Source organism: Metopolophium dirhodum, chromosome 1 (assembly GCF_019925205.1).
Source record: "Metopolophium dirhodum isolate CAU chromosome 1, ASM1992520v1, whole genome shotgun sequence".
In the NCBI taxonomy this organism is placed as follows: domain Eukaryota; kingdom Metazoa; phylum Arthropoda; class Insecta; order Hemiptera; family Aphididae; genus Metopolophium; species Metopolophium dirhodum.
Genome location: NC_083560.1, coordinates 91,753,339 through 91,777,452, shown reverse-complemented (window position 1 = coordinate 91,777,452; position 24,114 = coordinate 91,753,339). Strand labels below are relative to the sequence as shown.

Sequence of the window (24,114 nt, the reverse complement as noted above, 5' to 3'; positions counted from 1 at the left end):
ATCTCCGTTAGGCATAAGTCATCAATTCAACACAGAATTTCACCTTGTCGATTCATTATTATCAAAAAGTTTAATTATGGTACTTAAAATAAGATAAAAAATTTTTTAATAATAAAATAAAATAATTATTAGATTTATCAACAAAATTAAAATAGGTTATTTTTTGCTATCTGTTGTTATGGTAAGTTAATATAATAATATAATCTGTTATTTCAACTTAATGATAATTAAAAATTAGAGAATAATATTTTGTTTTATAATATTATATAAATCACCAAAATTCAATATTATCAAACATCAACGATCCGATAGTAGAACTGCTTAAAAATTAAGACTCATTTAAAAAATGTTTTATTCTCAAAATAAACCATAAAAATATACCTATGTTTTTAGTACATTTCAACCATTATTTAATTATTGTGGTAGCCGGTAGGTTTAAAATAGGCACATAGGTAATTAGGCACATAGGTAATTATATACGGTAATATTATTAATATAACTTTAAAAAAAAATATAACTTTTTAAAAATACTATTATTATCGACACTTTTTAAGGAGTATGCACATTTTTGTACTGATTAATAGAATAATAATAACTCGATTCTATGATGTAGTCGCCTGACTGAGGATAACCACGACTTTTTTCGAAATTCGATTTTTCTAACTCTTTCAAAAATGGTTTAATCGGTCTAATTTTTTTTTTATCGTTTTCACCGGGACTCTCTTAGGCTTTTACAAAACCTAGATTGAGTTATAAAAAAAAAATCGACTAAATACAATTTTTTTAGAATTTTCCTTATTTTTACGGGATAATTAGTTCTTACGGGATAAGCGATAAAAAGTCAATCGATTTTTTTACAATTATTCACAGTAGCAGACCACAGAGAGGAGAAAATTTGCCGTCAACTGAAACAAATTTCAGCTCGATTTGGAGAATATCGAACATTTTATGATAAACGGCGTACGCGTATTTACGATTCTATGATGTAGTCGCCTGAGTGAGGATAACCACGACTTTTTTCGAAATTCGATTTTTCCAACTCTTTCAAAAATGGTTTAATAATTTGTTTCCACATTTATTTATCACACCATTTGAAGAAATAATTTCGTTAAGGTGGGGTACCGTATGTTTTGTATGTAGATGATTTTGAAATACGAAAAAATTGAAATAATCACATTTTGGAAAAATAAATACCTGTTACTCAGGGAGAACTCGATGGAGAACACTTTTACCTCCGTGCAATATATTCCTCCGACCATCGGTTAACCGAGCAATCGATAATAATTAGTTTCCACATTTATTTTACACACCATTTGAAGAAATAATTTCGTAAAGGGGGTACCGTATGTTTTGTATGTAGACGATTTTGAAATACGAAAAAATTGAAATAATTTCAATGTAAAAAGAACTCCTAATATATTGTTACAATGACAGTTGAAAAATATTAAAAATAAGGTCACAATTCTTTTTATAAAAATTTAAAGTTCGAATTTTGACAAAATACTTAAAAATCACGATAATTTGCAAATTAATTTGAGTTAGAAATTCATAAAAATTTTATTTTTTATTCTCAGATTTTAAAATTTAATACAAGATTCCTCCTATCAAAAACAAAAACAAAAACAGAAAGTCAAATTTAATTTTTATGAGCATATTGTTCTTTTTTAAAAGAACAATATAAATAGAATATTAAATATTAAAATGTGTAATTTTAAATATTCGTATTAAAATGTAATAACACCATCCATTACAGTGACCCACTTGTAACCTAGCTGCTGTTCAGCAGAGCGACACCCACTTTCCCGCTTTTTTATTTATTTACTCTATTGAGAGTATCTCTGATCTTGAAGATGAGTTTTAGGTAATAAACTGTGAAATATTCAGATATTCTGCAAAGAAAAATATAATTTATATTCAACAGGTACATTTAAATACTATTGTTACCCTCTCCGTGAACTCGAGTCAAATTTGACACTTTCTATAAGCAGAGCGAGTTTTCCAGTTTTTTTGTGCTTAAAATGTATTGGTAGATTGTATTGTCTTTATCTTAAAAATAGGTTAAAAATTACATAAATTCAAAAACTGTCCCCTCGAAAAATCGTCATTAGAGTAGTACCTACTAAAACAAAATTTGTAATTGGAAATCATCATGTCGAGAATAAACAAAACATTGAAAACACAAATGTCGTTTAAGCACAATGATATCGAAAGGTAACCTACGTTTATAAGCATGGCAACATCTCAAACTAATTTATTAATAAACTCGGCCATGTCAGGGCAGTTAGCAATGAAAAATATATTTTAAACAGAAATCGTTAAACTGTTGTACATGATATTATATATAATATTATAACTATTATTTTCAATGGTTATTTATAACAAAACGTAATTAGAAAAATAACTGCAAACTCTGTAAATAAAACACGATAAATCCTGTTTCGAAAAACTGTACTGAGCAAAAATCAGTTTCCTTGGACAAGGCCAAAAATATTATTATTATGAAACAAAATAAATAAATTATAAAAAAACTATAAAACTCACTTCTGTTGCGTATACCTAGTATATTTTCCAGAATTATTTTGGTTAAATCATTGTAAACGTTAAACGACTCTGATACAATTTGAACTTATAAAAAAAAAATTCTGCGTTCTGTGTATTATGTAATTTTGATTAATTCCAATTTTTCTGTAAGAAGAGTTAATGAGGAAGTTTTGAATAAATGTTTAAGATTTTTAACTGTTTTTATCAACATTTCGAAAAAATGTATAATATCTATAAATAGCTCAAAACGAGCTAAAATATTTTTAAATATACCGTGTCTATGACCTATGTGATCCCTACGAATTTCTACTTTCTGAATAACAACACAAAAAACAGTGTTCCATAATTATTAAAATATTACATATTTTCCGCTCTTTTTGGTAGAATTTTCCCAATTTTTATAGTATTTGCCATTCGGAATTTCCTATTCCACACTAGATAAAAAATAATATCAAAAATCACTCTCAATGTTGATGGTTAGAACAAATCCTCTGTTCAAAAAGGTGATGACTAATGGGTGATCACAGACTGAAAACCAAACATAAGTCATAAATCATTGTACAACCGTTAAAACCAACACATTCATCGCACAGAAAATTTGCAGGAAAAACGTTAAATCAACATGATCTAATATTTAAATATATTGTAAACAAGAAAAAAAGACATTTAGTATTTTTGAAAAAAATTTAATTAAATAGCCGAAAACTTATCAAAAAATTGGTAAAAAACAAAATTAAATTAGGGAAAATTAGTTTTTGAAGAAACCAATATTGGTATTTTTTTTTAGATGGGAATATTTTACTAAATACCATTTTATATAATTTATAGATAAATACCTGGAATTTTAAACATCTTAAAATATCTTTTCAATTACCTAATGTATGAATACATATTTTGTATTAAAAACTTGACAGTTCAATATGAAGTTCCTCGTTAAGTTTTGCTACAGATATGAAAAAAAATATTTAAAATGCATACATCTAATACTTCGTAAGTATTATAATTTATAATTTTTAATAAGCGTTTAATTTAAAGTTTTGAAAATTTGTTAGTTAGTTTGTAGTTAAAAAATCATAAAATAATTTATCTCAATACCTAAGGTTCCTATTATAAGTTGTCCTTAGAAAAATTTTTAAAAGTTTAGCATTAGATCTTATTTGATTTGTATGGCCCTTTTAAAATTCAAATTTTGATGTAAGAAAATAATGAAGTTATTTTGTTGTAATTCTAAAAATATTAATTTATTTAATTTGAAACATACGACTATTACTTAAATCATTATTTTCTATACTCGATTAAATTAAAAAAAATATTTAGATTAATTTTAAGTTATTTATAGGAGATTTATTTTAAAAACAAAAGCCAACATTTTTGTTTTACATTTTAATTTAGAATTAGAACATTGAATATATTTAAATAAACAAAACAATTTTAGTAATTTTATGGTAATTTAAAAAACATTATTCATAGGGACTTGCAACTTTTTCAATTTTTTTGGGTTGAGGCTTCGACAACTGAGGTCATTAGCCTGTGGAACTGTGGAGAGGGTAATGTAGGTTTTGAACACGTGTGTGTTTGTTTTTGGCAGAATTTTCAAGTGGGCACCCTAGGGTGGTCCTTATTTTTGAACTTTCAAATTGTGGATGTCTCACCCTCTTATTTTGTTTTATACCATAAAAAATTAATTTGTGTAAGATTTGGTTATGATAAGTCACCCCCTTCCCGTGCCCCTCGGTGGTCTAAAAATGGTAAAAGAAGGTAATTTTTATTATTTTTATTATTTTCATTTTATTCAAAAACTACAGTACTTGCCATAAAAATGTATAGAAACTTATGTGTAGAAAATATTTTGTTTGTAATACAATTATTTTATTATCAGTATTGAGTAGTATTGTAATCGATAAATATTTTGTAATCTAAACATTATAAAGTGCTGTGATAGAACGATAGGTAACCGATATAATTTACGACCACAGATATATAAGACAATATTATATACCTGTGTTTTATTTATCTGTGTTTACGACGTAATGCGGATGTTATTAAACTTTATCACACTCAATATACAGAGTACGGACCGTTTCTAATCATTAAAGTCATTAAACTATCAGTCAGCAGTCATTTCATTACGGGAATACACGTTAGTGACAAAATATGTGTTGTTTCGTTTAACCGCTGAAAGATATTCATTGCGAATTTAACAGTTTTTTTTGTTTTAACTTATAATTCTGCCCTGCTACCATGAATTGCAGTAACTCCAAAAAGTGAAATGTTGGGAAATCGTGTTTAAAGGTTTTTTGGAACTTTTCTACTTTACCGGACACCCTTTTTTTTGCGATTTTTTTTAGGGGGCTTTGTCATATTTTTGACGAAAAAATTTATGGTGAAATCAGAATTTGGGGCTCGGACTTAGTTTCGAAGTTATCGGCGAATGAAGTTGGCTATTTTAAGTTCACTGTCCCTATCATAAAGATTGATGTTTTTGTTTTTGAAACTTGTGCTTTTATGGAGATTACGGTGCGAGGTTATCCACTTTATCAGGTAATTAAAAACGAAAATATCCCTCGATCTGCTATCCAAATCCACCTAAGTTAAATTAAAAATGTATATTTGTTGCACCGAAAACTTAAATAATGATATAAATAACTCATTGTATTGGGTTTATTGTTCCATTAAAACACCATAAAATTGTAGATTAAGTATATCTAACGTATTATACATTTTCTAAACTTAAATAATGATATAAATAACTCATTGCATTAGGTTTATTGTTCCATTAAAACACCATAAAATTGTAGATTAAGTATATCTAACGTATTATACATTTTCTAAACATAAATAATGATATAAATAACTCATTGCATTAGGTTTATTGTTCCATTAAAACACCATAAAATTGTAGATTAAGTATATCTAACGTATTATACATTTTCTATAACAAAAAACCACTGTGTTTTTCTGTGCGTACGCGAAAACATCTACGACACTACTTTCCTATACGATGGAGAATCATATTAATTTATTCGATTTATTTATGATGTCAAACCTAAACGACGGTTTAGGTTTGATAAATAAATTACAACTGTTAGGTGCATTGCCCACGGAAGAAAAATGTATCCGTGGACATCAAATGAAGTTGGTGAAAGACAAGTTTAAATGGGTTTGTCGTGAAAAAATTAATTCTAAAAAGGGGAAAAAACTCTGCAGTTATAGGTAAGTACTACTAAAATGTAATAAATTACTAAAAAAAACCGGGGAAGTCGATTGTTTTAATAGATTAATTGATCAGTTCTTCACTAATTTAAATACATTTTTTAGCTTGTCACTCCGACACAAGACTTTTTTTTATAAGTCACATCTATCACTGTTAGACATTTGTGGCTTCGTCAACTTATGGACGTCAAACTGTACATTTCCGGCCATAAAAACCCAATTGCGGCTATCACATCAGGTCATTACTGATTGGTCATCATTTTGCCGAGAAGTCACATATGACGCAATGGTGATCAAAAAAGTTAAATTGGGAGGATATGGCCACACAGTTGAGATTGACGAATCAAAATTTGGGCGTCGAAAACACCATAGAGGTCACAGGGTTGAGGGACAGTGGGTATTCGGGGGCTATGAAAGGGAAACTGGCAATGTTTTCATGGTCCCGGTTGAAAAGCGTGACGCCACAACCCTACTAAACGTCATAAAAGAGTGGATCAAGCCCGGAACAACCATAATCTCCGATTGTTGGAAGGTATGCTTGAATATTGCATATAGTATTATTAATATAAATTGAATAAATAATTTTATTTTAGGCTTACAACACCTTAAACAATGAAGGCTATGTCCACATGACGGTCAACCATAGCCTCCATTTCAAGGACCCGGAAACTGGAGTGCACTCAAATTCCATTGAGACTTCCTGGAGACACGCCAAGGCATCAATGTCCAATTATTGCCGGAAAAAAAAATTTTTCGCGGGATACTTGGCCAAACACATGTTTACCAAACACTGTCGGATCTACAATTTAGATCCGACAGCTGAGTTTTTCAAAAACGCCGGTAGACTGTACCATAAAGATAACGAAAATGTTATATTTAATGACGGCCGCGGCGGTGACGACGACGACGACGACGACGGCAACGACGAAGAATTGTAGAATTATAAGAATTGTACTTAGTTGATAGTGAATAAAAATTAAAATAGTTGAAAAAATTTGTTGTGCATAGGAAGTGCACAATCTGTTTTCATATAATCTGTGGCGTTACTGCGCATGCGCTGGGACTTATTCGCGTGTATGGGCAGTGATGCCTTGCTAGCGGCACTCGTCGCTACGCTCCTCGGCGCCGTCGCTCCGCTCCGCAAATCGAAAATATCCCTCGACTTGCTGTGCAACACCACCTTAAGTAGGTCACAGGGTAAGTTATGTCGTAGTATGGGCAGTGATGCTTTGCTAGCATCAATCTTCATGATAGGGACAGTGAACTTAAAATAGCGAACTTCATTCGCCGATAACTTCGAAACTAAGTCCGAGCCCCCCAAATTCTGACTTCACCATCGTTTTCAGCGTACTTACCTACATATATTTCAATTACAAAAATCGCAAAAAAAAAAAGGTGTCCGGTAAAGTAGAAATATACCATAAAGTTGATTAAGTTAATAATCTTTTCCCAATAAAAAAAGCCTATTAATTATATTTATACAATTAATTAATCACCCAAGTACAAGAAATATAAATACTAAAATATCATAATTATACCTAACAAAAGTATATTATTGATTGATTTGTAAATTTATTAGATAAAAACACTAATTAGTAATAAAACATTTTAAAACATAATTTCTTTATTATCTGATTTATGTAAATAATAATAATATTAACATTAATAACAACAAAAGTAGTGATTAGATACTGACTTGTATCAAGATATAAAGGTAGATTAACAAAATATTGTTATAACATAGGTTAGTGGATATAATAAAAAAGTTAATAACAATAAAAACACTAAATAGTGACAAGATACTGACTTATATCAATATAGAAAGATAGGTAGATTAATATAAATATAAAATATTGTTACAACATATATAGATTAATAAAATATTGTTTTAACAGGATAGTGGATCTCGATACAAGTCAGTATTTAGACTTATATCGAGATCCATAAGTTAGTTAATAATAATATTATAATCACATATTTTTACAATTATTAGAAACTGATCAATTGCTATTTGTTGATGGTAAGTTTTTCCAGAATGGTTTTCGATTTTCTGGCAAAACCTGTTTTAATTGATCAAGGATATCTGTTTTCTTAGTGATCGGAATACCACATGGTTCATTTTTGTGTTCTGGCATGGCAGTCTTTTTTAAATGTCTTTTATTAAGAAAATCTAATATTTGGTAATCATTTTTTTTTAGGTCTGTTTTATAGAGTAAATTAAAATTACTTCTTTCAGCTCTAATCGCTACGATGTCTTTTAGTAAAACTCTATTGGCGCTCTTTGATGTTTTTAATTGAGATTTGTTATCCTTCCATAAATAAAAGTCCTAAATTTGCATTTTGTCTTTTTTGGCATATTGAATTGCATCTGAAAAGTCATTAAAGTCATATATTTTTTTTCGTTTCTTTAATGACGATTCTACTTGATGGTGAAAGTTATCAGCACTCATAAACGTGTGACCGGGTTCAAAAAAGAATAAGTCAATAATATTTGTTGCCGTTTGATTGCTGTTAATAAAAAAAATTAAAAAGCTTAACAATGTCCAATTTTTGTTTTGGCTTGAACAATTGTCAAGCCAAATCACTACATGTGGAATATCTCTTAAGCTTATCAAAAACGCATAGTAAGTACTAATAATGTCTTCCTTGTTTCTGCCACTTATTGCCTCATGCCAAATGCAAGAAAATGTGTCATTTATAGATTTGTCACCCAGTGGAACAAAACTTTCATGGTATGCAGTTAATCTTCGAACAAAAATCACTTTTTTGAATGAGTCTACTCTTGGTAACATTATTACCTTTTGCAAATCTGCTGAATAATATGCGGTTGTAGCAGTTGTAGAGTATTCAGTTTTTTGTTTTGATGATTTATCGCTGTGTTCTTTATACAATTCTCTTGCGTTTTTGTAACGATAACTGTGCTCAATTTTTGTAACACAAATGTCACATTCAGAGTTCATATTTTCTTCATTATGGTCATGCAACTTGAAAGACTCACAATACTCACACTCTTCTTGACCAAGAATAGCAAATGAAATGTGTTTTTCTTTAATTTTCAATCTATAGAAATCATATGAAACATGACTATCTGGATTTTTTTCATTGAAATCGCCATGCATTGATGTTATGTTTACATCACTAGGCAGATACCGTACATTGGGGGCATGCTCTCTGCGGTAGTGAGAAATAGTTGGGTTGAAGCTTTCAATGTGTTTACTAACTAAATCATGCAACTCAACATTGACACATTTTTTATTGTACCATTTGTTAGAAGGAGGAGTCAACTCACCAACAGTTTTACTCAAAACATCAAAAACAACTCTATCATTTGTTTTGCTGAAACCAAGAGTAGTAAGAAAAAATTGTTTACAAACTTTAACATTGATTGAAGACTCATTGACCAGATGATATTCAAAGCTACATTGTTTATTTTTACGTTGTCCCTTTCCACGTCTTCTCTTTACTTCTAAGCGTTCACATAAATTGCAAATAGTAGTTCTTCTGTCTGCCCAACCGAGCTCACAGAACATAGTATTTATTTCAATCCGTCTTTCTTCTGGTATTTTTTCAATACATTTATGCCTACAAGTTTCTTTGCATGGTGGAAGTACTTGGTGTTTACATTTGAGTTTTTCCAGTTTCTTTTCTTTTCTTTGTTTAAGACTTGTACAACATTTTTTCCTTTTTCTAGGGTTTCCATCTTTTGTAAATAATTCAAATTGCTCACTTTCTTCAGAAGTTGTAGTTACTCCAACTAATATACATAAAAATAAAAATATTATCAATACATAAAAAAATACTGTTTACTTAACAAATTATAGCAAAATAGGTAATTTTTATTTTTATTTTAGTCAATTATTCGATTAGTCATTTTGTAAAATGTAAAAACTATAAACTATAGGGGGAGTCCGGGATAGTTGAACCACTTCGTAGAAAACTAATTTTAACTTCTTTCGTAATCGACATAGAGAAATGGAATTGATGTCTACAGAAAGTATAACTTCATAGTAACCTATAATAAATTCCAGATTGTTCTATATATATAATTATGAGTGCTACATCCATCTTTCTGAAAGTTGGAAAGTGGATCAAATCTCCCGGTTGTGCGGGTGACTTGAACCATGGGACCGGGAGACATGAACATAACAAAGAAGTTCATGAATGTAACAAATATAAATGAAATTTTGAATAGGTATTATATTTGTTAAGGCACAGCGATTTTAGTTCTAGGAACATTAACTATATTTTGTTATTTATGAAACATTTTTATACATAGGTAACAATAACAAAAGCAATTTTTCGATTTATTAATAACGACCACTTTTTATTATGTTTAAAACTTATTGCAACATATTTCTTATAATTAATACCTACTTTTTTAAAAATAGTTAAAAAAACAAATTAATATTAGTATTTTATTAATACAATCACTTCAGACTTTTAGTTTCATACTTGTTACAACATTTTTATAAATACTTTTTATAAATAGGTAACAATAACAAAAGCAATTTTTAGATTTATTAATAACAAACACTTTTCATTATATTTAAAACTTATTGTAACATATTTTTTATAGTTAATTTTTTTTTTAAATAGTTAAAAACAACAAATTAATATTTTAATTTTTAGTAATACAATCACATATTTCAGACTTTTAGTTCATACTTATTATAATATTTTTATAAATAGTTAACAAAAGACGTTTTATTTTAAATTTAAAACTTTGTTATTCGCATTCACAACAAATAAATGGATCTGTATCGTTTTTAGTTAGCCCCACGCATACTTCGTGAACATATCTTTTGCAATGAATGCAAAGACGCATATCTAAAATTTCATCTCCTTTACACACGAAACAATACCAGTGTTCATCTATTTCTATTAGATCCTCTAAAGACCCGTCTGAGCTGTCAGCATATTGAATAAGGGACTCCTCTTCTTTTTCGCTATCACTATCGCTGGACTGTAGAACTTGCTTTCGTACTTTCGACCTCTGATTTTTATTTTTCTTAATAATTTTCTTTTTTCCATATTGTTCACACTGGTTTAAAGATTCTTGTGGCACATCTAGTTTATCCGGTGTTTTCGTCAATATTTTAGTCTTTCTAGGCTGCCTGCCGCGTCGGGTGGTTTTACGTGGTAAAGCTTTAGGAAGCGGCTTTATCATTTTGGGTGTGACATCAATGGCTCGCGTGGATAGAGTAGATGAAGTGAGTGATGTTGGTTGTATTGATAAACTATGTGATGTTGATGGGATTGGTGATTCACGTGATGTTGATGGAAACGCTTGTGCAGGGATTGATACTGTAAAAACAGGTGATGATGTTGTAATACCGTTATATGTTTAAGGAATACATAAAAATAAATGTATTAGAGCCTTAACTACTATGTTTAATCCTAGCTATTAGCAATAGGTCCAAATAATATTGTTAATTTATTTAAGAAATCCAATTTCAGGTTTTGTTTTGTTTTGGTTTGCAAAAAGGTGGTATTTTGTATTTAGACTTTAGACCTAATTATCCGACTAAAATAATGAAATTTGGTTGGTTTAGCTAATTTTGATTAATTATCATGTTTATTATTATTATAGGCTTATTCTAGGTTAGATTTTTTAGGCCCATTGCCAATTATCATGTTTGCTATGTCTTAATCAAATGATTTTTAATATTTATTTTTTTGACTGAAACATTGTCAAACAAACAAATTGTACCTGTTTTTACATTTTAAATTGTTGTATTATAACAAAAACTAGTTTCTCCAACATTTAATATCGCTTAACTATTGTTGATGAATAAAAATCTGTTCAATCAAATGTGAAATGGTCAATCTGCAGTTAATTGGCTGGCTATATCATTTTACACTGTTTTGAGTGGACAGAAAATAGTGACTTATTAGTTATTATTACAGCTCGTAAGTTAATGCATTTGTATATCAATCTTGTTAAGTTGGATTGAATGGTAGAGGATATAGAAATCAGTTTCAAAGTAACATGGTTAACTATATGAAGTTTTATTTTTCATATTTAGAAATTTTTTTACCATTTGGCATATTTATGCTTTTTTATATTTTATTGAGCATTTTTTTCATAATTTTGATATTCCTATAACCTATAATGAATAATGATTATGTTATATTAATGTGAATTTGTTTTCGATATAATGCTAAGAAAACCCCAAAAATTGATGAAAAAATCAAATATTCATGTTTTTTCACTTTATAAAATACTAGCCAACCCGTCACAGCTTCGCCCGTGATTGGTTGTTTATTTTGTCTCCGGAGGATGATATGTATAATTTTTTATTCAAATGTTATCGTTTAATGTGATCGGCAAGTAAATATTATAAAAAATGGTTAATGAAAACGTATTGAAATGTTTCTAGCGGTATTAATGATAAATATATTTTTATCAAAAATAGCTGATCCCGTGCACTTCGTTGAATGTAGGTACCAACTCTATATGACTCAAACTTTGTTCAATTCGTTATTTAATAATAGGTGTATGGTGTTCAAAACTTATCTTAACTTTTCCGTTGCCCAGAATAAAAATTCTGCTTCGCATCAGTATATTATCAGGTAGGCGATCTACCTGCGGTAGATCGCGGACCCCGTGCTGTTTGTACGTAAATGTATGATTTAACTCTTAAGTATCAAAGTTATACGAAGTTTGTCGTTTTTACTTAATTCCACCTACGGTGGATTAATATAATTAATTAATACAAAATTCTAACCTAACCTAACCGTACCAAAATCCAATGAATAAAAAAGCCAAATTTAACACTTTTTAAATTAATCTATCTTCTTCCCAGAGGTCTAATCTACATACAAACATTCTTTTATATTATATACATATATATATATATTTGGCCATTTTTTAGTGCCTAAGCTAGTATTTAGGCATTTTTTAGGGTATGAACTTCTGAGCCGTTATTATAATAGCTTAACCATTGATTATAAATACTAATATTTATAATAAATGGTTTAATTAAATTAAATATATATTATCTTCTCATTATACGCATGCGCGTAGAAATGTGCAACATATTAATGTTTAAAAAATTGGCAAAAAATGTCCCAAAAATGGGAATTTACTAAATTTTATAATTAACTTGGCTCATAACTAAATACTAGTCAAAGTATTCATTGTATACTGACTTAGCTTTTTCTAGTAAATTTGATAAATAAAACGTAGTTAAAAACTTAAAATCATTTCATACAAATCTTTAATTACAGTATCTACCTATTATAACTTACAAATCAGTAAAATACTTTTACTTTAACCACAGTAAGTATATACATAGCAAACAAAACTTACTGATTATTTCTTTTAAATTATATTTAATGTTAAAAATTAAATTAAACTATAATATGATGTAAAACTTGACGATATAGAAACTTTTTACAAAAGAAGGACAATTTTCAAAAATAATAAGCAAACAAAACTTACTGATTATTTCTTTTAAATTATATTTAAGGTTAAAAATTAAATTAAACTGTAATATGATGTTTGATGTTGTTTTTACATACATACAATATACATAATAAAAAAATAATAAAAAAATACGTAATTCTATTTAACGAATTCCTCTATATAACGAATTTTTTTTGCTGCTTATTCGACTTCGTTATATGGAAGTTTCACTGTACTATAAATCATTTTTAATAAAATTAAACTAATTAATATGCCTTGATTTAATAATTAAGTTTACACAAATATATAATTTCCTAAACCCCTAAGTAGAGCTAATGTGCTATAAGCCTTACTTTTTCTTGGTAGTTTAGTTATACTAAAAATCATCACACAACATTTTTATAAAATGCTTCTTAATTTAATTTTAGATTCTGAGCGGAGCGAGGAAGCTAGCTGTTTTACAATGGTGTTTAATTTTTTATTATTATTTATTTTTTATCCTGTATACAAAATGTCTACCACAAGGAGTGCTTTGATTTCAACATATAGTATCTTATCTTTTAGCAAATTAGATCAAGGTGGTACTTTAGAGAGGACATTTTCTGTTTTCTTAATAGCTATTTAATGTCGCGGGAAAAACCACTGACAAATTACAAAAAACCGCTAAAAATGGGTTTTTTTTATTTCTAACGCTTTGTTTATCACCATAGAAACGAATAAAAAATTATAATATCAATTTAACTTACAGGCTATAATAAATAATACCAATATAAAATATCCAGACTGACAAACTGTCTCGCTCAGAAACGTTATATATATCATTAAATTCAAGTTTAATACAATCCATTATACATTGACCCACTAGTAACCTACTGTACAGCAGATCGACATCCACTTACCCGCTTTGTTTAATTGTTTATTTAAGTTACATTATTTTGAATCAAAAAAGTAACTTTTAGGTTTTATTTTTAAATATATTGCTGGAGCTTAATGAATATGTTTTCAATATTCAATACATTAACCATTCATAACAATCAACAATATGATATTACATAAAATGTATGTTTAACAACTAAAAAAGGCAATAAACTGTTTAACAGATTATTCTTTATTTTTAAATAAACAACAAAAAAGCGGGTAAGTGGATGTCGCTCTACTGTACAGTAGGTTACAAGTGGGTCACTGTACAATGGATTATGTCAAATTTGAATTCAATGATATCATATCATTGTATACGAAAAACGATTCTGAGCGGAGACGGTTTGTCAGTCTAGATATTTTATATTGTTATATATTTTTATTATAGCCTGTAAGTTGAATTAATATACAACAAAATAACTAAAATCGTTATTTTTATTCGTTTCTATGGTGATAAACAAAATTAAAATCCCATTTTCAGCGGTTTTTTTTGTAATTTGTTGGTGGTTTTCCCGTGGCATTAAAATAACTATTGAGAAAATCGAAAAATGCCCTCTCTAAAGTACCATCTTGATCCAATTTACTAAAATATAAGATACGAAACACTCCTAGTAGAAATTTTGTATACAGGATTAAAAAAATAAACACCTTTTTAAAACCACTAGATCCTTTACTCCGCTCAGAATCTAAAAATAACTTAAATAACGTATACATTTTTTCCAATAAAACATCATTCTATTTATTAAAAAGTAATTTTGTTACAACTAGAGCTTACTTTTATTTAAAAAGTATTGAAAATTGCAGTCACTATAATATGTCGTTACGTGACCTAAGTGGTGATTAAAAGTTATTTGTTTATTTGTTTTTTATCTTGTTAAGCAATATCTAATAGGTAAGAATATGTTGCGATGACCAACAACCATAATATTATTATGTACTTACATATTGTCTATATTCAAAATACTTATATAAATATGATAGGTACAAGTTATGTAATTATTAATTGTTACATATTGAGAACTAAGTATTTTATAATTTGTATAATATTATCGCCTTTTTATTCAAACATATTATCATATGGTTTTGTTACTTTAAGTGCCCTTAGCCTAACCAGAATGCAGACTGCAAACCCATAGTTATCAAAAAGTAGGTATTCTATAGACATGTTTAATCATGACTTTAATTTTATGTGAAAAATAAAAACAGGAACTCAACACATGTTAACATGTACACGATGAATGATGGACCTCCAAAAAAGTGGTAATTACCTACTAGGTAATTCGTCAACGTGGATTTATGGTCTTTTCAATTTACCAATAAGGTCCTTCTATATGTCCATGAATTTGACCCACCCACTTTCTATGATAAGACCCAAACCAATACCAAAAGTTAGCAAATAGTTAGCAAATAATAGCAAATTTACTATAGAAGTTAGCAAATCATTATTGAGGCAGTTATAAGCATTATTTATTTGGGTGGGCCAAGTTCAGGTAACCCACCCACTTTGTCCGATCGTCTCAAAACAAACGCTGGTAGTTAGCACACAGTTAGCAAATAATAGCAAATCAATTTTTGAAGTTGGCAAATCAAAATTCTATTTTTGGCCGATTTTGGAAAAAAAATTCCAGCCCACCCACATTGTCCGATCGTCTCCAAACAAACGCCGGTAGTTAGCAAACAGTTAGCAAATAATAGCAAATCAATTTTTGAAGTTGGCAAATCAAAATTCTATTTTTGGCCGATTTTAAAAAAAAAAAATCGGGTGGGGGGTTACAAAAATATTTTCATATCTACATTATATGGGATTTGACCATGTTATAAATAGTATAGTTAATACCTACTTCACTTTCACGAACTTCACGCCCGTGTATTATTAGGCTGTAATAATATTATATACTAATTAGTGACATAAAGCAAATAAACGTGTTGTGTTATTTTACCACCTAAATCCAAACTAGTGGTGAAATGCTGAAGTCCCCAACAAATATTATTTGTGTTCCATAATCCTGTATAATATTAATATCTTAGTCCGTTAATAGATTTACATTTGTCGTGTTCATCTTATTAGCATTAACCACGATATGTGATGATACCAGAAGACATTAATCGTGTGAAAAAAACACAGACTACAGATTGTGATGCATACACGATGATTGAACACTGGTTGATCATGATCCGGTCGTAGTGTTAGTTTGGATTGAGGTGGTAAAATAACACAATACGTTTATTTGCTTTATGTCACTAATTAGTATATAATATTATTACAGCCAAATAATACACGGGCGTGAAGTTCGTGAAAGTGAAGTAGGTATTAACTATACTATCTATAACATGGTCAAATCCCATATAATGTAGATATGAAAATATTTTTGTAACCCCCCACCCATAAAAAAAGGCTTATGTACGCTACTCAAGCAGATTGAGAATATTTTAGAAGTTTTCATATCACCAAGGATACAAAATCATACTCATACACGTATCTATTTTATAAAACACTAAAAATTACACCTAATAAGTAATAACTAATATCGTATATGAGTATATGAGTTTTATTATGGATATTATCGTAATTCATAATCTAAAAATAATATAAAAGAGTCATGCAAAAATACTAATTAATAATTTGCTATTATTTCGCTAACTATTTGCTAACTACCGGCGTTTGTTTGGAGACGATCGGACAAAGTGGGTGGGCTGGAATTTTTTTTCCAAAATCGGCCAAAAATAGAATTTTGATTTGCCAACTTCAAAAATTGATTTGCTATTATTTGCTAACTGTTTGCTAACTACCGGCGTTTGTTTGGAGACGATCGGACAAAGTGGGTGGGTTACCTGAACTTGGCCCACCCAAATAAATAATGCTTATAACTGCCTCAATAATGATTTGCTAACTTCTATAGTAAATTTGCTATTATTTGCTAACTATTTGCTAACTTTTGGTATTGGTTTGGGTCTTATCATAGAAAGTGGGTGGGTCAAATTCATGGACATACGTTAATTACCACAAATAGTAACAACAATTTAATAGGACAAATTATGCAAGAAGAAAATATAATTGGCCTCCCAAATTAAATTTGGAATCATTCCAAGATTTTGAGGAACGATTGAAAACTAACATAGAGTTGAAAAAAAACTAGTAAGATTTCTTTCGGAGATTGTTCAGTTTATGTCATTTAATTTCTATTATATATTTATATTTTTATTTATTTTTAGAAATGTTTCATGGCGATTAACATTCAACATCAAGAGTTCGGTGAAATTATCCGAACAATTTGAAGGGTGTGATCCCGGAAATCATAGCAAAAAGTGTTCAAGTTCTCTATAGTGCTTTTGGAAGGGAAACCAATGGGATAAAGAAGTTTAATTTCTCTGCAACAGAAACATACAAACACTTGCTATAGGTAAAAGATCACATTCATTATAAACAAAATCTAAAATCTATAATTATTTTTAAGTATAATACATATTTTAGTTTAGAAGCATTTACCTACTACAAAGTTTGCGGATGTAAAAAGTAAGGAAATTGTCAGCCAATTGAGTCGCTGGTTTTCAGGAGCTAAGGATAGAGAAGGCGGGAAAAAATAAAGATTATTTAAAACAATTTAAATGGGTGAAACTAAATAAATTGAATATACATTTTTTTATTTGTTGTAAAGGACAATGTTTTATATCTAATTGAATTATATATTTTGATTGTAATTGTTATTTATAAAAACAGAAATAATAACGAATGATAATGATTTTATTATCTAATTGAATTATATATTTTGATTGTAATTATTATTAATAAAAACAGAAATAATGACGAATAAGAAAATAGGGTTGAAATATAGTTCTTCATAAGTTGATATCATAGCAATTTAAAAATATACATAAGCACAATTTTTTTATAAGCATTTGAAGTTCAAATTTTGACAAAATTCAAAATTACGACAACTTACAAATAATTTAGTGGTTATAAATGTATAAAATGTTCAATTTTTATATTTAGGATTGAAAATTTAAAATAAGGGTTTTCATAAGTAGTTCATACTATATCATAAAAATCTAAAAAATATATTTTTTTTTTTATAAATATTTTAGTTTCAAATTTGACCAAAATTAGATATTTAAACGAAAAATAACACTTTTAATTATTTTGTTTTAATTTAAAAATATAATTTTTGGATATCTTCTTGAAACTTTTAAAGTTGGTATATTATTATATTTTATATACACAATTATATTTTCGGCAAAAATTAATTCAACTTACTGTATACCTATTATTTCTAATAGTAAAATAAATTACTTTATTATAAAAAATTGCCAGCATCGCTCAGAATCATTTTTCATATTCAATAATTTTTCAATAATTTTAAAACATACATTGCAGTAACTTACTCCTTAATGGCGATGTAGGTACACTCAACACAAACTGTACGGCAAAGCGGCTATACCTGCTTTCCCCCTTTTTTTAAATTCCATTTTCCCGTAATTAATAAAATAATATCTAAAAATATTTATAAACGATTGTCGTTTATACCTACAATAAATGAACAAATGCTGATTATTTAGAGCTATATTTATTATTGCCATTAAACTATTGACGTTTTGTAATGATTTTTAATAGCTTAATTTAAGAGCCGCAAATACGAAGCAAATTACATGTTATATCTAGTTATGTCATGTTATGTCTTGTTATAGTCAGCTAAATCGGTCGGCCAGTGTCATCAGAATATGTCCATAAAATTACGTAACAAAATTATTATAAAATGTAACTACCTACCTATCATTCTAGTATATTATTAATATTAATCTTAAATCAAATTTATAATTAGACTTTAATATTTATTTGTACGTTTTACAGAATATTAATTATAGGTAGTTATATAGATAATTAATAATTAATAATTGGTAAACATTCGTCACGTATAAATTTAAAATATTATTGATTCAGATTTCCTGTATCTGAAATATTTCTCAACCACAGGTGCTATTAACATAATACAATTAATATAAGTTGATTTGCCAGTTTACAAAATATAGGTATATTATATAATGTTATAATTTTTTCTCACCTACTTTATAAACTATAAAATTCACGCAATTAGCTTATATTATAAAATGGACAAACAATTATTTAGTTATTATTCATTATCAGGGATGGGACTATAGCCTAAAAAACATTAAATTAAAATTAAATTTTAATTTTAATTGTTCTATCTGTCATCACGGTTAAGGGCAGTACAACTGCTTTGATTTTCTTCAACAGTACCTATCATATTAGATGGAAAAGTGAATATTTTTGGTGCATTCGGGAAGTCAAAATTTTCTATAGTTTTCAAAAGCACCGGGAAAAACAAAATAAAAATTTTTACGCAAAATAGATTTTGGTTTTTAATTTTTGGTAACTTTAAAACAAATGACCGATTCATGACGTTTTACTGGTTGTTTATATTAGCATTTTCTATACACAGTAAAATTTTCAAAATATTTTAAATTTGATTTGAACTGTTCACGGACATTTTTAGTTTTTTTTCTATGAATGTCAATAACATTTTATTTTTTTTTGGATAAAAAAGCTTGAAAACTTAACAAAAGGCGCTAATATATTGTTACGTTAAAATCTATAATATAAATAATAACTATGATATACCGTAAATATATATTTTGATACAACTAGGTATACAAGTTTTAGCTGAAAGTATGAAATACGTAACCATGAGAGTACCGGCCATCTCATAATATAAAAATTACTTACTACTAAGTACTAAGTACTAACTTAAAATGTTAAAGTTTAATACAGAGGAAAGTATTAATTTAAATCATTTTACATAATTAAATTCCTTTTTTAATAATGAACTGTCGCGCATTACAGTGAGCCATTAGGTACCCTGCACGATACCACCTAGAGTTAATTCGTTAGAAAAAAGGTTTTCCTGGAAAATGTGATTTTCGTAAGATATCATTACCATTGAGTATATTATGTTGTACAATATAAACAATATATAATATATATTATACTCAATGCTATTCCAGAGTATCGCGACATGACGTGTTGCCTATGAGTGTATTTTCCGGGCATTATTGAGTGATGTTTTTATACTAAGTTGTATTGAAATAATAGTATTAGGGTTGTGAATTTAATGCAATAAAAAACCTTAAAAAATATACTATAAACTCAGGAAATTCACTAAAAACCTTGATAAATTCATTAGAATCTCAAAAATTGTATAATAGAATGCACTTTATATAAATACCGAAAAATTCAAATAAAAATATAAAACGTATAAAACTACCAAGTTATATTAAAAGGAAAAAAATTATATTTTAATCTATTTATTTGTTTACAAAAAATGAAATATAGATAATATAATAAGATTAACATTAAAATAATAATTCATAAAATGTTTGTAAAAAGTTTAATTATTATTAACTGTAAAAAATATCGATTTTATCCGTTTATCATTATTTTTTTCCCCTAAGTGCTTTTGGAAACTACTGGGATTTCTAAATTTTTACCTCTTCAATGAACCAACTAGATTCACTTTCGCATCGAACAATATACTGAAAGTTACAAATTGAAGCATTTTTACTTCCCCAAAAGGTGATGACTGATACAAAACTAATAAAAATTAAAAAAGAGGGTAAGTGGAAGTCGCTCTGCTATACAGTAGGTTCCAACTTTCCAGGTCGCTGAAACGAATGTATTAAATTTTAATCCAATGATTTAATATATACGAAAAACGATTCTGAGCAACGGCCGCCGGTTGTTATTACTTGTTATTAATATGGTAGCAAGTAAGTTAAATTAATATTATAAAATTACAAAAAAATAATAACTAAAATCGTCATTTTTGCAAGTTATTTAATATGTAATTTCGTCCAAATTTTAACATAAAACAACTATAAAAAAAACAGTATTTTTTTGATATATTTGGTTTCAGAATAGCCTACTTACGAGAAACCTTGTTTTAAATTTTAAATTTTTAGCTATAAAAGTTGAACATTTTATAAATTTTGAACTACAAAATCATTTTTAAATTTTAAACTTGATAAATGTTTTTAAAAGTCGTACTTTAAATGCTTATACAAAAATGTTAACTTTTTATTTTTAATATTTTTCAACTACTAATGTAAAAATATATCAGCAGCCTTGTATTAAATTTTCACGCCTTTTGACCCAACAAATAAAATTTTATTAATATTTACAGAAAAAAGACTAAAATAATTGAAATTTGAAATTGTCCGTAAACAGTTCAAATTGAGTCAAAATATATTTTAAATTTGATGGTGTATAGAAAATGAAAATATAAACATTCAGTTAAATTTTCATGTATCTACGATTATTTGTTTTTGAATTACAACGAAATAAGAATATCACTACATAAGTAATCGAGTGAATATCCAATATTGTTATTAAAACGCTCATAAAAATTCAATTTGATATTTTTGTAGACATTTTTTTTTTGATAAAGATAGATAAACTTATTAGAAATCTTGTATTACGTTTTAAAATCTTAGATTTAAAAAGAAAAATTTTTATGAATAATTCATAACTCAAATTAATTTGATAATTTTCGTGATATTACCGTATTTTGTCAAGATTTGAATTTTAAATGCTTATAAAAAAAAATTGTGTCTTAGGTTTTTTAATGTTTTTCAAACGCCATTGTAACAATATATTAGGAGCCTTGTATTAAATTTGCAAGCTTATTTAACAACAAATAAAATGTTATTGACATACATAGAAAAAATAACTAAAATATTGGAAACTGAAAATGTATTTTAACAGTCAAAACAAATCAAAATATTTTGAAAATTGTATCGTGTATAGAAAATGCTAATACAAACAACCAGTGGAAATGTCGTTTATATACAGTCATTTGTTTTAGAGTTAACCAAAAACCAAAATCAAATTTGTCTAAAGGCAATTTTGAGTAAAAAATTTCGTTTTTCCTTAATTTGTATGTAGTTTTTCCCTGCGCTTTTGAAAACTATTGGGAATTTTGAATTTTGATCTCTCGAATGCACCAACTAGAATTCACTTTTCCATCAAATAAGATAGGTACTGTTGAAGAAAATCGAAGCAGCTTTACTGCCTCAAACGGTTATAACTTATAAGACACAAAAATTAAAAATTAAGAATAAAACTAAAATAGGAATTCGTTCTTTAAAAAGGAATTTGTTCCAGGAATCAGTTTCTTTTGAACACGTTTCTTCCAAACACTGGAACAGTGTTAATAGGTTCGTAATATAAGTAGAAAATAGCATAAAATTAATCTAAATGTTGGTACTTATTGAAAATGTCATTGTGACATTACTGAAATTTTGTATATAAAATATTATACGTAAAAGCTTAAAAATTCAAATCCCTATAAAAAATTTTTTGAATTTTAATAAAATCACTATTATTGTTATTTTTTGTTTCAATTTCTAATTTCGTAATTTTTTTAACTTTAATGTCTATAAATAGCTCAACAACAATCAAAATAAAAACATTTTTACAAAAATGCTAATATAAACATTTTGTGAAAATTTAAAGAACCTATTTACCTACAGTTATTTGTATTTTAATTATAACAAAATAACATAAGGCAAATTAATAGGAAATTATCAACACCAAATAATTTGTTTAATAATTATTAAAAGAAATTAAAAGCCATAAAATATCCTTCCTTGGCCTAATAACACCCCAATCGGAAATTTATGTCTCACGCCGACACTCACAAAGGGTGCAGTAATACGCCTTTACTGGCTACCCAAAAGTAGGCTGGCCCTTACAGGCACAGTACTGGCCGAAATAAATTGTATCCAGTACTACACTAGTACTGGCAGCTCAATGCTGGCATAATACAGGTGCCGAATAAAAACTAAAAAGACAGCTAGGGCCAACATATACGTCATACATATTTACATTTTTATATTTTACATTTACACGCAAAATACATTTTTATTTTCTGTTATACATACCTACTAATGAGTCATGACTTAGTCAATATATGAGTACGATATTTTTATTTTAGTACGAATTATGAGTAGCCTAATAATTATTTTTAATTATTTAAATACAAATATGAAAAATTGTATGCTCGGATACAAATTATAATATTCACATTAAAAATTTGATAGTTAAATGTTTGCTCTTATATCGACTTATACTATAGTACTCTATGGTGAATGCTGCAGGTACATATAGATTTACAATAATTTTGTGAATTTCTAAGGCCGGGGCTATACAAGGCGTATTCGGCTGCGTTTCGAACGCTTCGTATTCCGCTGCATTTTTCGTCGAATTCAAAATGCATAGGTTTATATCGGATTAGCTATACACGACGGATGTATTACGCCGGTCGGCTTGCGTTTTGCGGACGACCGCCGAAGTAATAAAAACGCTAACTCCTAATTTTACATTGTTTTAAATTAGGGTGGGCTATACCCGTCGGAAAACTCGGCGGAATACGCAGCGTTCGAAACGCGGCTGAATACTCTGTGTCTAGCCCCGGCCTAAGACAGAGACTATCAATATGACGTTATTTTCGTTTTCACTCGCGGTTTAAAATATAAATTGACGGGAAATCCCGCACATAACGCAATAACAACTAAATCCATGGCCCGCCGTCTACCGCAGCGACCGCCGACCGACGCCCTCTACAACACGACGCCCGTCTTCTACACTTTCGTGTCCGTTATACGTTGCCCATACTCGTAAAGCACTAAAGCGTATTATAATTTATAGCGTGCGACATTTTAAGAGTTCTATTAACCATAATAAAACATTTTGTTTTACACACTTGCGTCTATTGTAGTATAGCCCATACTCGTATAGTCGTAATTCGTAAACCTTATTAGAACGTGCAACGGTCAACGACGCGACAAGAGTCAAGAATTTATTAACAGTCTTCAAATATTTTTGGTAAGTATTGTTTGTATTCTTATTCTTATTTATAATTGCTGTAACACCTAATATCTGGGCAAAATTATACTAAACTGGTCATGATTTCATTAGTCGATCAACAATTTTAGAATAATAAAGAAGACCTATTAAAAAATTA

General features: G+C 28.2%; 1 protein-coding gene across 1 annotated transcript; it reads left to right on the top strand.

Annotated features, from left to right (window-relative positions):
• The first annotated feature begins 6,040 nt into the window (after window positions 1–6,040).
• Window positions 6,041–7,061, top strand: LOC132937516 (uncharacterized). The gene is made up of 2 exons (XM_061004333.1): window positions 6,041–6,286; window positions 6,348–7,061. The coding sequence occupies exons 1-2, from the start codon at window positions 6,041–6,043 to the stop codon at window positions 6,690–6,692; spliced, it is 591 nt and encodes a 196-aa protein (XP_060860316.1). The 3' UTR covers window positions 6,693–7,061.
• The last annotated feature ends 17,053 nt before the right edge of the window (window positions 7,062–24,114 follow it).

Excerpts from the sequence above, each read along its gene's own strand:
- LOC132937516 (XM_061004333.1), top strand. The coding sequence starts at position 6,041 with ATGGTGATCAAAAAAGTTAAATTGGGAGGATATGGCCACACAGTTGAG. Across the intron at positions 6,287-6,347 it reads TAATCTCCGATTGTTGGAAG|GCTTACAACACCTTAAACAA; the intron begins GTATGCTTGAAT and ends ATTTTATTTTAG.